Here is a 14662-nt window from a genome sequence, read left to right on the forward strand (position 1 = left end):
CTTATACTCTCTCAAAATGCAGACAAGCCTTCATTCAGAAGTTGGAAGGCTGTGGAATCCTTCCTGCTACTATAGTATCACAAGTCATCTCTTAGTCCCATCTAGTGTTCAAAAGCAGAAATGTAACCCAGAAGCAATATAATAAAGATCAGCTAATGGTAAAATGTTTGGCAAATTGTTGATTGCTGCGCCTATCCTCTCTTTTCGGTTTTTACGTACGTCATCAAAGAAATCAATTTCAAAAGAAAAAGAAAAATTTTTTCATTTTTAACATTTCACAAAAAAGTTCAAATTATTCATAAATACAGTCTGCTAAGATCCAATCAGACCTAGACTGGTAGATAACAGAAATAACAATTCATGAAAAATCCATGTTTTTAATATAAGAATAAAATGAATAGTCATTATGATCCTCATTTTATAAAAGCACAAAGAAGTGATTTCACTAAGCCCCTGGGGGTTGAAAAGAAAGAGATCCTGGTTTTATCAGTCACTGCCAAAAGCTAAACGAAACTAACGTATACGCACTGGGTTCCACAGATCTAGGCAGAGAGACAAATAAAAACATTTAAGATGCTTACATAAAGAAAACATCAAAGTCTTCATTTCAAACCACAATGATTTAGCTTCTCTGAAGAAATCCATGACACCTGGCCTCCCCCACTCCCTAAATCCAGAGCATGATGACTCTATTTTCCAGTACCCTACCTTCCTGGCTTCCATCACGTGCCAACTGTTCAGGGCCTCCATCACTCTGTTTTACTACTAAACCCTAAACCTCATCTGGCTGAGTCATCCAGTTCTCCATTTCACCCCTAATTCATTTATAATCCCATTCCCCACAGTAGCTATTTTTAATATCATTCATTTGTTTCAAGTTTAAAATCTGATATTCCTGAATAGTGACTACTTGTAAAAGTTAAAGGAGATGTCATCTCATTACTCTAATGTCAGTTTTCCTTTCATTTCTCCATTTTCTCCAAGTTGAGGGAGAAGAAAGTTTATTCCTTCTCAAGGTTACTCCCTCCTACGGGACCTGCTGTCCCCAATTATCCACTGTTTCAGATATCTCCACTCTCTCCCTCCAGTGTGGTCTCCTTCAGCCTAAAACCAAGTTCAAAACTCTGTGCATGTCTATGGCCATGCCACCCTAAACAAGCCCAATCCCATCTGATCTTGGAAGCTAAGCAGAGTCGGGCCTGGTTAGGGCTTGGATAGGAGATCACCTAGGAAGACCAGGTGCTGCATACGTAAAAAATAAAAAATAAGGGATTGTAAACTGACAAGGTCCCTGCAATCTGTGAGGTCAACCAAAGGCTGCCTCGCCTAAAAACAAACAAACAAACAAAAACAAAGAAAACCTTCCTCAGAGGTTGACTTCCCCTCAAGCAATAATCCACTTTCACCTTGAGGGCCAAACTTCACAGCTTGATGTCCCTCACAGCCATCTCTTTAACCTTTTATCATTTGGTTTCTGTTTCTAAAACTCTTGTTTTAATCCTCATATCACCCTATGAGACGATGATGATGCCGATGATGGATGATGATGATGATGATGATGACGACGACGACGATGATGATGACGACGACGACGATGAATTCTTTTTGCACAGGGAGCAACCGAAACTGAGAAGAGTTAAGTCACTTACTGAATAGATTGGCTGCCATTCTCCAAACACTCTTGGCTTGCTCCACCCCCATCCTCACCCTGAGCTTGAACAAAAGTGTGTGCTTTTCTTGGCCAGGAAAGTTCCTACCTAACATCTAAGTACAGATTCTTGTCAGCCTTCATGATCCAGCACAAATCTCATGTCCTCTAAGAAGCCTTCCCCAAGAACTCTCTAATAAGTCAGTCAGTCCTTCTTTCCATGTGCCACTACAGAAAACAAGCAGTTGGTTCTGATAATTAAGCACTGATCACCATCTACCCTGCAGCCAAAATAGTGGTGGTATATTTCCCTCCTTAGACCCCCTGAGACCCTCAGGGATGAAGTGCAGAGCTACCTAGGTTCCTTTCACCACTATAATTCATTACCACCACCAAGGGGTGCTTCCCAGATTTAACAATGACGACAAACCTGATACCTTTCACACTGCTCTAAGAAATTGACAACATCGCTGCAAACTTTTCAACATTACTTTGAAGAAACATATATAATTACTGTCACTCCCAATTTATAAATGTAAAAGAGCTCCATCTCTAAAAAAAAAGTTTGCAGTACACTTAATACACTCAGTAAAAGGCCCCAGCCCCATGTTTGTTCTAATTCACTAACTCAGTGCTCCTCTTTTTTTATAGATTTGTTTGTTTCATAGATCTGTTTGTTGATTTTTTGCCAACTCACTGGGACACTAGACGGAAATTCAAAGATGGTTGAAACTGCAACCTCAGTTGACTAGGGCTTTCTACTCAACAGTCCTGTTCTCATGCATTCCTGGTTCCCGAAAGACAGGGTGACATGAAAAGAACATTTCTTAAAAGGAAGGCTCCTTTCCAGGGCCTGAGGGAGAAGAGGAGGTGACTCCTCACTGTGCTGCTGTGTGGAACCCTCAGGCAGTGGAATGTGAGGAGCCCAAGAGGCTGCCCAATGCTCTCCCCGAGGACAGAAGGACCCTCACTGAGATGGCTTTCCTTCCCACATCTTTAAAGTCTTTTCTAGTTCCAGTATTCTGTGATATTTAGGATTAGTCCTAAATCCAATGACATTCAAGGGACAGAATTAAACAGCTACCAACTACCAGTTACAAAAGCATAGAAGAAACCCAGAGATAGACCAACTTTTATTATAATATAAATACTATTTTCCTTTCATAAAAAACTACTTACACATAATTTTAAATTTTAAACCTTACACATAAATTTAAATACTACACAGTGTCCCTTTTTGGGAGGAAGAAATGTTTTATTGCAACTACACGTGTAGTACCACGAATGTGTGTGTGCACATGTGCGTGTACGTTTAAATTCCCACTAAAGTGAAAGAAATAAGATCACTATACTATTCAAATGAAAAAAAATCTCATTTCCAAACTATTTTAAATGGGGAAAGGCAATCCAATTTGTAACCTCAATTACATACCTAAGTAATTTATGCAGGAAAAAAACCATTCCAAAATTCAAAGATCAAAGAACACAATATTTAATAAGGCTGGAGATATTCCAGTGCATTTAAGCAATTTTCAATGTGCTTTAATTGCATATTGATGAAGAGAACACACTGTATTCTTTTCATGACAATTAATAAAATGTAATTTCATGTCAATAGTTAGAAATGTAAGTAAACTCTCAAAGTACATTCCATCTTAAAACTAATTATTTTGTATTCATAAAAATACAAAATCAGAGCTAAAAGAGCTCAATTCTTTTCTCTGCTCTTTCTAAAAGAGAACTTGGGTTCCTTTCTATTCTCGAGGCATTTGGCATCAAAAAAAAAGTGATTGTGATAAATTCTTCTAGACTTCCTTATTACTATTTTCCAAGAGTTTGTTTTTAAAGGAAATACATCTCATGTCAAATAAGCAACTTATACTTTTAAAACCTGTAACACTTATAAGACCACAAGAATATCTTTAACACTCACCCACTTTGTTTAAATCAGGCAAAAGCTAAAAACAAAATCATTCTCCCTAAAAGAATCAGAACTTTAAAAACAAAAGGTTTTCTTTTCAACAAATTCTAATAATTGCTCTAAGGCATCATTCATTATAAAAGTACTGGATCCTACTCATCACATTGGTATTGTTATCATTACAGCACATCGAACACAGGAGGGGAGAAACAAGTTTGACCCAGAAGAGGCAGATTTGTAGTATCTCTAAATTTACAGTTTTCTCATTCACTCATTCACATTGATAATTTTAAATGAAACAAAACCATCAATTTACAGAGAATATGAAAATGAGAAGAACATGATAAGCAATATGACAAGGGTTCAATCAGCAAATCCAGACTGTGAGATACAACAGGACAAGCAACCTGGTTTCCTCAATAACAGTTATGAGTAGAAGAAGATACAGAAGAACAGGAATATATAAATTAAAAGAGATTGAGACATATCAAAGCAATCACAAAGTGTGCACCTAATGTAGACCTAAAACTATCAATTTCCCCGGCAAAAAAACAAAAACAAAAAACAAGACAATTAGGGAGAATGTTTAAGTATGTTAGTAATATAGCATTTAGAACAACAGTAGAGCATTTAGAGCATTTGCGGAAAAAAAAAGCTTAGTTTTAGAAGATATATACTGAAATATTCACAGATGAAACCCAACGATATCTGGAATTTGCTTCAAAACAATCCTGGAGTTGGGATTTTAGGAGCAGAAATACAGAGGAGACAAGAGCAAATATAAATTGATAATTGTTGATGCTGTGTAATGGCAGCAGGAAGGTCATTCTAATATTCTACTTCTGTATATGCTTGAAATGGTCTACATCTCAACAAATTTTTTTTTATTGCAAACCCAATAAAAAGACATACTATGAGGAAAAATTATGCTTTTCAGAAAAAAGGTAGGGAAAAACACACCAAAATGTTTAAAAGTACTTGACTCTGATATAATCATGGAATTACTTATCTACATTAAAAAATTCTATAAAAAGTATATGTAACATAATAAAAAGTATTTTTAAAACATTACTAGCAATTGGCTTTCAATATTCTCCTTAAAATAATGCAAGTAAAACTGGTGTCTAAGAATCCAATTTGAGTAAAAGAAATTATTGATGGTTCTACTGAGTATGTAAATGTATGTACACTACAAAGTAAGGTCAGAAAACAAGTTTCCTTGAAATTTAACAACATTTATATAAATTAATATTCATTCGATATTATAACAATAGTCCTATTTTATAAAAATATCTGTCACTTCTCTAAAACGTTTTCATTGTAAGTATCCTCTGGAAGGAACTAAACCTGTCAGAAATTTCTTTCACCAAGAGGCTGAATTATAGTGATCAATAAACATGATTTAAGTATGGAAAATCATTATTTCAATTATTTAATTAAAACATAATGGCTTATTATAATTATTTTATAATTATATAATTTCATAATATGTTGTTCCTACTACTTTATTGGTATATCCAAAAATTATAAGGATTAAAAACAACATTCCTCAATTAATATATTTGTATTCAGCTATTATAAATCACTAAATTAGCTACCAGGCATGAAAATACAAAAGAAATAGGAAAATGTTTTCCTAAAAAATAAGAGAAGACATCCAAGATGAAGGGAAAAACGTGTCTATGTGTGCTCTGAGTGTGACCATATGTTAGAAATGGTTTATAAACAGCATTTCCACAGGAGGAAGTCAACTAAAAGACAAATCATGAAGTAGAACTAAAGGATGTTATTTAGAAATACATGCCATATGGAACATGTTAAAGGTTAAAAATCTGAAATAGAAAAGAGTGGGTCAGCACTATTATTTTCTGTCACAAGCTTTACATTATATTGTTTCTAAACCATATACCTGGTTTACTTGGATAAACACTAAATTAGGAAAAGCACACAGCGACAGAAAATGTCTCACCAATAGTCATAGCTCTCATCCCAGTTGTCGAAATGTACCAGGAAACGATTGTCCACCATATCTGTTACCGTAGCAACACAGATGAATGCCGGGTTCTTTTTGTCTACAGCTTCAAGCTTCATTCCAACACGAAAGCCTGATGGGATCACTGTCTACGAAACATAAGATTTAATTAGAGATAAGCACACACTTAACAGCAAGGCCTGCACCCTCTCTGCACCTGTGTTTGAAGGCCTGGCATCCATCAACTGTATTCACATAATTTAAAAATCATGTACCAATTTTACAGTAGGGTCACTTTCCAACAAGCGGCAATAAGAAAAATGCCCTGTTTCTATACCCAATTAACTATCCCAATTAACTATCAGGAACTCAAAACTAAAATACCACAACCACACAGAATTTAATAAACATTAACATGTGTTTTAGTACTTTAGTTAGACGACTATACTAGTTGGGCAAGTTTTATTCACCATATAGTTCACTTTCTTTTTCTCTCACCCTTGATTTTACACAACAATGAAAATTATTTTACACAAAATATGCACTTAACCAAGTTAAAAATGTGTATGAGTCAGTACAAATTCACTCCCACTTCTGAAAAGATCTCTCAAAAGAGTACTCTACTGAAAGTAGGTCACCTTCATAAATGAAAGGCGGCAAATTATTACAACTTTTATTTAACGCTACAGATATTATTCACAACAGCATCAAAAGAACTGGCTGTTAATATATACAGTCATTCAAAACAGTTTATAAGAAAATCCACACATTATCAGCCATTTAGAACATGGAACTAAGATAATAAAAGTTCAATAAGATTTAGTATTTGAGGTATAGTAAAATGTAAACATTCCTTACAATCTTTTGTAAAGAAAAATATACTAATCTCAGACATGTATATATACTCGTATATCGGTTATGCTGATGACAACACACAACAAGTCATTTCTGCCCTTTTAAAAAAATCCTTCTGTCCAGACTGATGTATATAGATACTATTTAATTACTTTAAGCAAAATAGATGCATCTCTCTTTTTACTATAATTATACTGCTATCATTACAAAAATGTAGATACCCGTGCACCTGAAAATGTTAGAATTAAGTTCTGTCTGAAGTAAAGGAGCAGTCTCTAATGCTACAAAGATATCTTTACTATTCTTTTAAGTCCTGAAATTATTTATCAGAGTTCTGACCATAATTCTGAGGTAGAGGAACCTAGAAATATAAAAATTAACTGCTTCTTAGATATCAAGCACACAGCCCTAGATTATGTTGTGTGCTAGCAAAGCACAGAATTTAAGATGGTTCAAGGCAGTTAATCAAATCCTTAACTGAACTAGACAGGGATTTGGAAACTTGAAGTGGCAACAGCAGGTTATTGAGCATTCCACCTAACAGGCCTTCTCCCCTTGTTTTGATAGAGAAAATCTACTGACAATGCGGTATTTACATTTCAGCAACTAAGCTATCCTCTCAATTAAGGTATTCTAAAAATTTTAACCTGGCTCATTACCTCTATTAGCTGCCTAAATACATGTACCCGCACACTCCTCTTCAGTTCTCTAATTCAACCTGGCTTCGTTCAATTTGATCAAAGAACCTTTTAGCCATTAGACTGATGCTTAAAACAACTGGTTAAAATCATTTCCCAAATAGAGAATATTCGGAGTGAGAGAGAAGGTTTCCCGCCCCCACCACTCCTGCTATTTATTTCCATTTAGAGGGAATGTTATTGAAACATTACTGCCTTTTCCCATATTCTCACTCACTGTTACCTGACTGTTGAATTTGGAAGAAGGCACTGGGCATACTCTTAAGAGTAAGCTGGACTACAGGGCACCGTTTCCATTATGTTCCTTTAGAAGCTAGCTCTGTCTTTGTGGGAGGGTACACATGCCGTGGTTCACTGATCCTGGGCTTGGGTGTTGGGACAGGAAGGACCAGTAAATCTCTTTAATTCCAGGGCTCAGAATCAAAAAGCTCATCTGTCCAGCAGATATAGGCCAAGTGAGATGTACTGCAACTGAGCCCTTATCTGTTATAAAGATAATATTTTGGTTTTCCACCTGCTTGTTTTCCATTCTTTCCAATTCAATCAGAACTTGGGCAAGAAAGAACTTGGGCAAGTATAAGGTATCAGGCTTCCACAGAGATGTCAAAGGTAGTAGATAGTGGCAATGTGGTAATGTAGGTTAAGAAATACAAAATGCACACACATCCAGACTGTGCTTCTGTTAGTACTGCAAATAAAGCTAGAAGTTGGAGTGCAGAAAATCATAGTCTCTAGCATGTAAATCTAAACAGGCCTACATTGAGAGACTAGATTAAACATAGAGGCATAAGAGACGTTCCCAGATCTTTCTTCTTGAAACAACAATAAGCCAAACACCTAAAACGCAACAAAAAACACACAAACTGCACACCAGCACGTCTAAGCGTGGGATCTGCGCATAAGAGCTACCACAGGTCAGAACCGTGGGTGTCGGGCGGTGGACTGGGAGAAACAAAGCTGCCTCTCGCAGCCAGAGCTTCCTGTAGGAGGAGGTGGAGGGGAGAAGGAACGGCGAGTTCCCTGAACAGCCCTGCCTGAGAGTGCTGTGAGTTCCAAGCAGCTGGCGGCAGTGCCCAATCATCAGGGCAGAAGGCAGAGAAACAAGGAAGGCAGAAAAGCGGGGATGGCAGAGAAACAACAGTTGATTTTTACCAGCCGCAGCTGCAAAACTGAGGCTGAGCCGCAGCCTCCAACCCCCAACACATAGAGCCCCTCCCCCATACCCTCCACGACGGAACACCGTGGAGTCCCAGGGGAATCTGAGCAAATGCTACTGAAACAGTCACTAACACTGACATGAAACTGAGACTGAGGGTAGCGAGCATGATTAAACATCTATAAGGAAAGAAAAGACACTATTAACACTTTATATAAAGTAGAGATCCAAGAGGCTTAGACGTCACCTACTGGAAACCAAAAGAAAAACACCTTATTTGCAACAGGTTAGGGACCATTATATAATAAATCTTCTTTCTGGAAAAAAAAAGCAGAACACACTTTCATTAATGCCCAGGTGGAGAAACAGTCCATTAAACACCATGAACAACCAAGGTGACAAGGCATCTCAGAAAGAAAGAGAAAAATCTCCAGAAAATAAGCTTACAGACATAGAAATATATGACTTAAATGAAAGAGAATTCAAGATGGTATTTCTGAAAAAACTCAGTGAGATCCGAAACGAATCATATCAATAATTTCAGGAATTGAATAAACTAGATGAGCAGACTGAGTTCTTTAGCAAGGAGATTGAAACCCTCAAAAAGAACCAAAAAAACCTTCTGGAGATAAAGAACACACTGCAAGAGTTGAAAAAATGAAATAACGAGCTTGGGAAATAGAGTCAACCAAATGGAAGAAAAGATCAGTGATATTGAAGACTGAAATCTAGAAATAAATCAGAAGAAAGAAGAGAGAAACTGAAGAATGAAAAAAAAAAAAAAAAACGAAAGAGAAATACGAGAAATAGCTGACACCATCAGGAGAGGAAACTTAAGAATAATGGGAATTCTTGAAGGAGAGGAAAAGGAGCAGGAATTGGAAAGCATTTTCAGGTAAATAGTTGACAAGAATTTACCAAATCTAAGGAATGAGCTGGAGCTTGGAATTCAAGAAGTCAATAGAACACCCAATTATCTCAACCCAAAAAGGCCTTCATCAAGACACATCGTATTAAAATTATCAAAAATCAACGTCAAAGACAGAATTCTCAGGATAGCCAGAGAAAAGACGACGGCAACCTATAAAGGAAAACCCATTAGATTATCATGAGACTTTTCAGCACAAACCTTACATGCCAGAAAGGAGTGGAATCAAATATTCAAACTATTAAATGGAATGAACTACCAGCCAAGAAAAATGCAGCCACTTAAGCTCTCCTTTAGATATGGAGAAATAAAGACCTTTCCAGACAGAAACAGGGCTACATTCATCTCACTGTGTGAACCCCATTTGAACAGTACTCCCAAACAAATGACAGTAACAATATCCCAGTCAATTTAATTTTTTATGCACCTTCATTAAAAATTATACCTGAATCTTGTACTATGTTGCCTTCTACCATTCAATAAAAAGACATCTATGATATGGCTATAAAATAGATATTTATTTATGAAGATTTTAAGCTAATTTTAAAGTTTAATTAAGATAAGAATATTTTATTTACCAAAGCAATAAAAGTTATTACAGTGTATTGTTGCCACTTATAATTTATCCTATGAAACACACCACTTCCTTTGAAAGAAAAAGTATTTTAGATGTACTTACTATATTCTGATTTTCGAATAATGACTTGGGAGCAGCTTGAGCTTTGCATGTCTTAAGATAGGTTTGCCAATTAAATTCTTCTTCTTTATAACCTAGAGTAAGCACATATAAACAGACTTAGAAAAACATCAAAATATCCCACTTTCATCTGTAACTTAAATATGCCAAAATCAAGATATGATTTTTTAAATAGACAAAATTTAAGTTATAATTCATAACTATGAATTTTTATAATGAGGTTATGTTTATTTCTAAAAATCTGTAATTTTTTTTCAATTCTGAATGAATGGTAATGGATATAAAGAAAAGGTGTAAGGAAGCAAACATATATTGTGGCAGAATTCCTTTGCAGCAGAATACTGAGTAGTCAAATTCTTTAATTTTCCTTCACCTACTCTGTTTTGGGAGAATAACTTATAGGAACAAGTAGGAAGCTGGGGGGAAAAAAGTAATAAAACAGATCAAATACGTTTGGCCTATCACCACAAGAATGACAATTCAAGATTTATGAATAAGCACACTGGCAAATTACAGTAATGGAAATGTCCTTGCCTTAATTTTCACAAGTTTATGTTTAATGTTGTTAAAGCCAACATTCCCTTAAAAAGTTGAGCATTTCATTTTATCTGTTCATGTGCTCTCTTCTACTTCCACCGAAGTCCGGAAGGAAACAGGAAAAGAACAGCTGACAATCTGCCATATATGAGGTCAATTTATATAAAGGCTTACAGATTTTCTTTTTTTCCCTCATTTTTCTATGTTTTTGTTTAATCCTTCAGCCATGTGAAAATGCCATTCTGCCATTAATTTTTCACTTAAAACCAAAGGATGGCAAATCTACTAAAAAACAAAAGTCCTGAGACAGGCCAAAAATATCAAACTAGTAAGCTGTATCTTTAACATTAAGTAAATGATACTGAACATAATAGTTGAAAAGAAGAAAACATACATTAGAGAAGGACTGAAAAAGATGGTATGTTATTCTTGGATCTTTATGCAAACATGACACAGAAAAAAAAAAAATCATTGGCAGACTGTATTTACAAAGAACTCAATAATAAAAAATAATTGCTATGATTACTTTAACCCCCTCCTAAACCAATTTCTGGTGTTACTCTCCTTTCCAACTGAATATTAGTATCTATAAGTTGAATGCAAAATGTCTTGAGATATTCTATATACTGAAATATCAGTAAATAAACTTAGTTGTATAAAAGGTTAGAACTAATTTTTCATATCAGTTTTTTCAGGTATATATGTAAAATAGAAACCTGTAGCTAAAATTTATTTGTAGTCAAGATTAAGTATCATGTAAATGTTATTACATATGCAAATGAGTACATGGACATAGTTTATTCTCTTAAATAGAATTCTACTTTTTAAATTTCTTTCACTTCAATAAACATATTTTCCATCATGAACAATAAGCTTGAATTTGGGCTGATTTGAATTATAAAGTCTGAATTCTTAAAAAAAATCCAAATCAACATGTAAAAAAATAAGTTTTTACAGAATTGAAAATACAAAACAAAAAAGTGACAATACCTTTGGGAGGATGGAGCTTATGACTAGTTTTCTCACACCACCCAACGGGGTGAATATCCAGAGCATCTGCATTTACCCAGAAGTCATAGCAATCAGAATATCCATCAAAGTGCAGCTTTATCCGGTATCCACAAACCTGAAATAATAAGTAAAGGAGGTTGACTGATCAAAAAAACAAAAAAACAAAAAACAAAAACAAAAAAAAACAAGAATATACACAGAACATTTGTGTATATGAAAATTAAGTATGATACAGCTTATGTTAATCAAAGCATCTTCATTAATGGCAACAAAAATCAGGTTAGTGAATGACAGAATCTAAAGGCAAAGGCTATTACATACATTGGGAAGGGTTAAGCTGCTGTATTCTGCCATCATCACCAGTTACATTAGGAGCACATGAATATGGGATGAAAAACAATTTCTCAACATATACACATCCTCTCATTCATTATATCATCACCAAGGAGAGCCAGTAGGAAGCAGCCAGCCCAGCACAGGGCACACAGGTCCTACAGAGTCCTAGGGTGGAAGCCCTGCTGTACACTGTCTGCATGCTGGCTCTCTGTCCTTTATTAAGCTCCACACATGGTGATACCCAGCTGGACCAAAGCTGGTACAGACAAATTCTCCTCTCCACCAGTAGCTAGATAGGGAGAAAGAAATAAAAGCCTCCCTGATTCATACTTAGATGAGACAGGCTCTCTAGAATGCCAGTAAGAAATTACTTTATGTAGCACATGCTAGAAGTTGAGGCCATACATTTGCCTGAAGGGCCCCAGTTAGAAGAGTTCCAAGTTAAATGGTCACATGGGTTTAAGAGTCTCAGCTAGGTTATATTCTGCCTTGGGCTTTTAGAGAAAAGTTCAGTCTTTCAATCTTTTTCCCATAGCACAACAGATGTGTTCCAGTGGAACCACATACCACACCAGACATCTAACCACATCAGGAGCACCTGCCCTGCAGAAGCCTGAACAAGAAGCTCGAGACTATAGCCCAAGGCCAGGGCAATTAACAATTCCCAAATTAAAATTAAAATGTTCCCCAAGTATAGTGCTGAAGTGCTGGCTAGTGTTCCTAAATGCAAAAAGGCTATGATATGCCTTACAGAGAAGATATGTGTACTAGATAAGCTTCATCAGACATGAGTTATAGTGAGTGCTGTTGGCTGTGAGTTCAATGTTAATCAGATCAACAACAGATAGTAAATAAGCTGTCTTATTTACTATCAACAACAGATAGTAAATAAGCTGTCTTTAAACAGAAACAGACATAAACATGGCTATATACTGATTAAATGACAAAAAGTCATGACCAGAACCTAACAGGAACCTAACCCTTTAATTCCCCTAGGAGCAATGTTAGTATTTGCTATTTTTGGAATAGAACGACTGCAAATAATGAGAACTCACACCACCCAACGGGGTGAATATCCAGAGCATCTCCATGTACTCAAATACTAGACTCTCCCTGCTGCATAGCAATCCTTCTAGAAAGCCTTGTCCAGTTTCCACTCCCTTTCTTCATAACAGTAGTTTCAAATCTTCCTCTCTCTCCTTCAGCTAACCAATCCCACCATCTCCATCCTCCAGGCTGATGATTTACCTTCTACGGTAAAGAAGTTCTCTCAAATGTCTGCCTCCAAATTGGGAAACCCGCCCGGTACACACACACACCTGTCTTCTCCTCACCCATTAAAACCTACAGAGGGACTCCTCCCCTCCTGGCTAAGGCCAGGACCTCCTCCTATGCTCTGGATCCCATCTTTTCACATCCCCTCCTTAACAGTTATCTGCGCTCTCTCTGAACCCTCCAGTCCTCTGCTTTCTAGTGGCTTCTCCTATACTCTTGGGTAACTGACAACACGCATTACAAATTTTAAGGTCTGTGACCGTGCTCACAAAAGTACTGTTGTAATGATGAGAAAGTGAAGACCACTTAGTTGTTCACTGAGATGAAACCAATTAAAAGAATCACGGCAATTCAGTAAAATGAAATACTACCCAAAGATTAAAAATATTATGTTTATAAAATATGTAAGATACACTGCCACAAAAGCTGCAGATTATATATCATATCATACCATTTCTACATAAAAAAGAAAAATATACATGTACATATTTTTATGTGACGAGAAAACATCTGGAGGGAACACATTAAACTGCTAGCAGTCGTTATTTCTGGGATACAAAATCAGAAAAGAGAGTGAAAGAGGACTTTTATTTTTTGTAATATACACTCTTATACTAGTTGAAGTTTTCATGATAAGCAAACACTACTGTTATAATAAAGAACTAGACAAATTAAAATAAATTTCTTCCAAAACCGAGAGTTAAAACATACCACACACACACAACACAATTTTTTCTTTTACAGCTAAACTTCTCAAAAGCAGTCTACACTTACTGAATCTGCTTCCTCACAATATTTTCATAAAACTCAACTTTTTTGAGAACCTACATATGCTAATTAGTATATGGAAAACACTTAGCATCTGCCCCATAGTGCTCTCTATTTAACTGTACATTATTATTTACTGTGACTGTCATCATTCAGCTATCAGATGTTACTGTGTTCTACAGAAATCAAATGTCTTACAAATTCACTACGTCATTGAAAGATTACTATGAGTAAAACTAATGCATGATTACTTTATTCTCTTGGGGATAAGTTTTAAAGAACATATACCCCTGGCTCAAGGAAGGCAGGCAGAGGCTAGCACGAGAGAAAAAATACAAATTCTAAGAAGTGCTCTCAGTAATATATTAGACTAAGGTATATATAATTGACTGGGACATTTTTTCCTGCAAAATTTCAGAGATACTTCAAAATACTAAAAAAATACAAATATCTGTTGATTTGTTCCTTATGTTAAGGCATGACAAAGGCTATGGAATCAGAAAAACCTGGGGTCAAATGCTGGTTCTACCACTTAGAAGCTGTGTGGCCTCAGTTCCTTCATCTAGAGAATGGGGATGAAAAATCATGACCTGCGCATAGGGTTTTTATAAAGATTAAATGAGGTAATATACACAAAACACTAAGCACCATGCCTGGCACAAAGTACGCAATCAACAGGTGGCATCTTTTCCCATTATTAAAACTCCAAAATCACCATTTTATTTAATAAAGACAACACAAAGCTTACCTCAGCCACAGTGAGGACGCAGTATACAGACTGATGCTCAGGGTCCACGCCTTCTAATTTCATGCCAACTTTAAACCCATTTTTGTTATATGGAAAGGACTGATACTACAAT

General features: G+C 36.0%; 1 protein-coding gene across 7 annotated transcripts in view; it reads right to left on the minus strand.

The window, feature by feature from the left end:
- L3MBTL3 (L3MBTL3, histone methyl-lysine binding protein) overlaps positions 1–14662 on the minus strand; it is a 103441-nt gene that overhangs the window by 51679 nt on the left and 37100 nt on the right. For all 7 annotated transcript variants that reach the window (XM_011358727.2, XM_011358726.2, XM_011358724.2 and 4 more), the window contains 4 exons: positions 14551–14655; positions 11403–11538; positions 9858–9949; positions 5539–5690 (listed from right to left, as the gene is read on the minus strand). In XM_011358727.2, coding sequence (XP_011357029.1) covers positions 5539–5690; positions 9858–9949; positions 11403–11538; positions 14551–14655 — 485 coding nt within the window. The remainder of the gene's footprint in view (positions 1–5538; positions 5691–9857; positions 9950–11402; positions 11539–14550; positions 14656–14662) is intronic.

The sequence above is a fragment of the Pteropus vampyrus genome, unplaced genomic scaffold (assembly GCF_000151845.1).
Source record: "Pteropus vampyrus isolate Shadow unplaced genomic scaffold, Pvam_2.0 Scaffold43, whole genome shotgun sequence".
NCBI classification, from domain to species: Eukaryota; Metazoa; Chordata; class Mammalia; order Chiroptera; family Pteropodidae; genus Pteropus; species Pteropus vampyrus.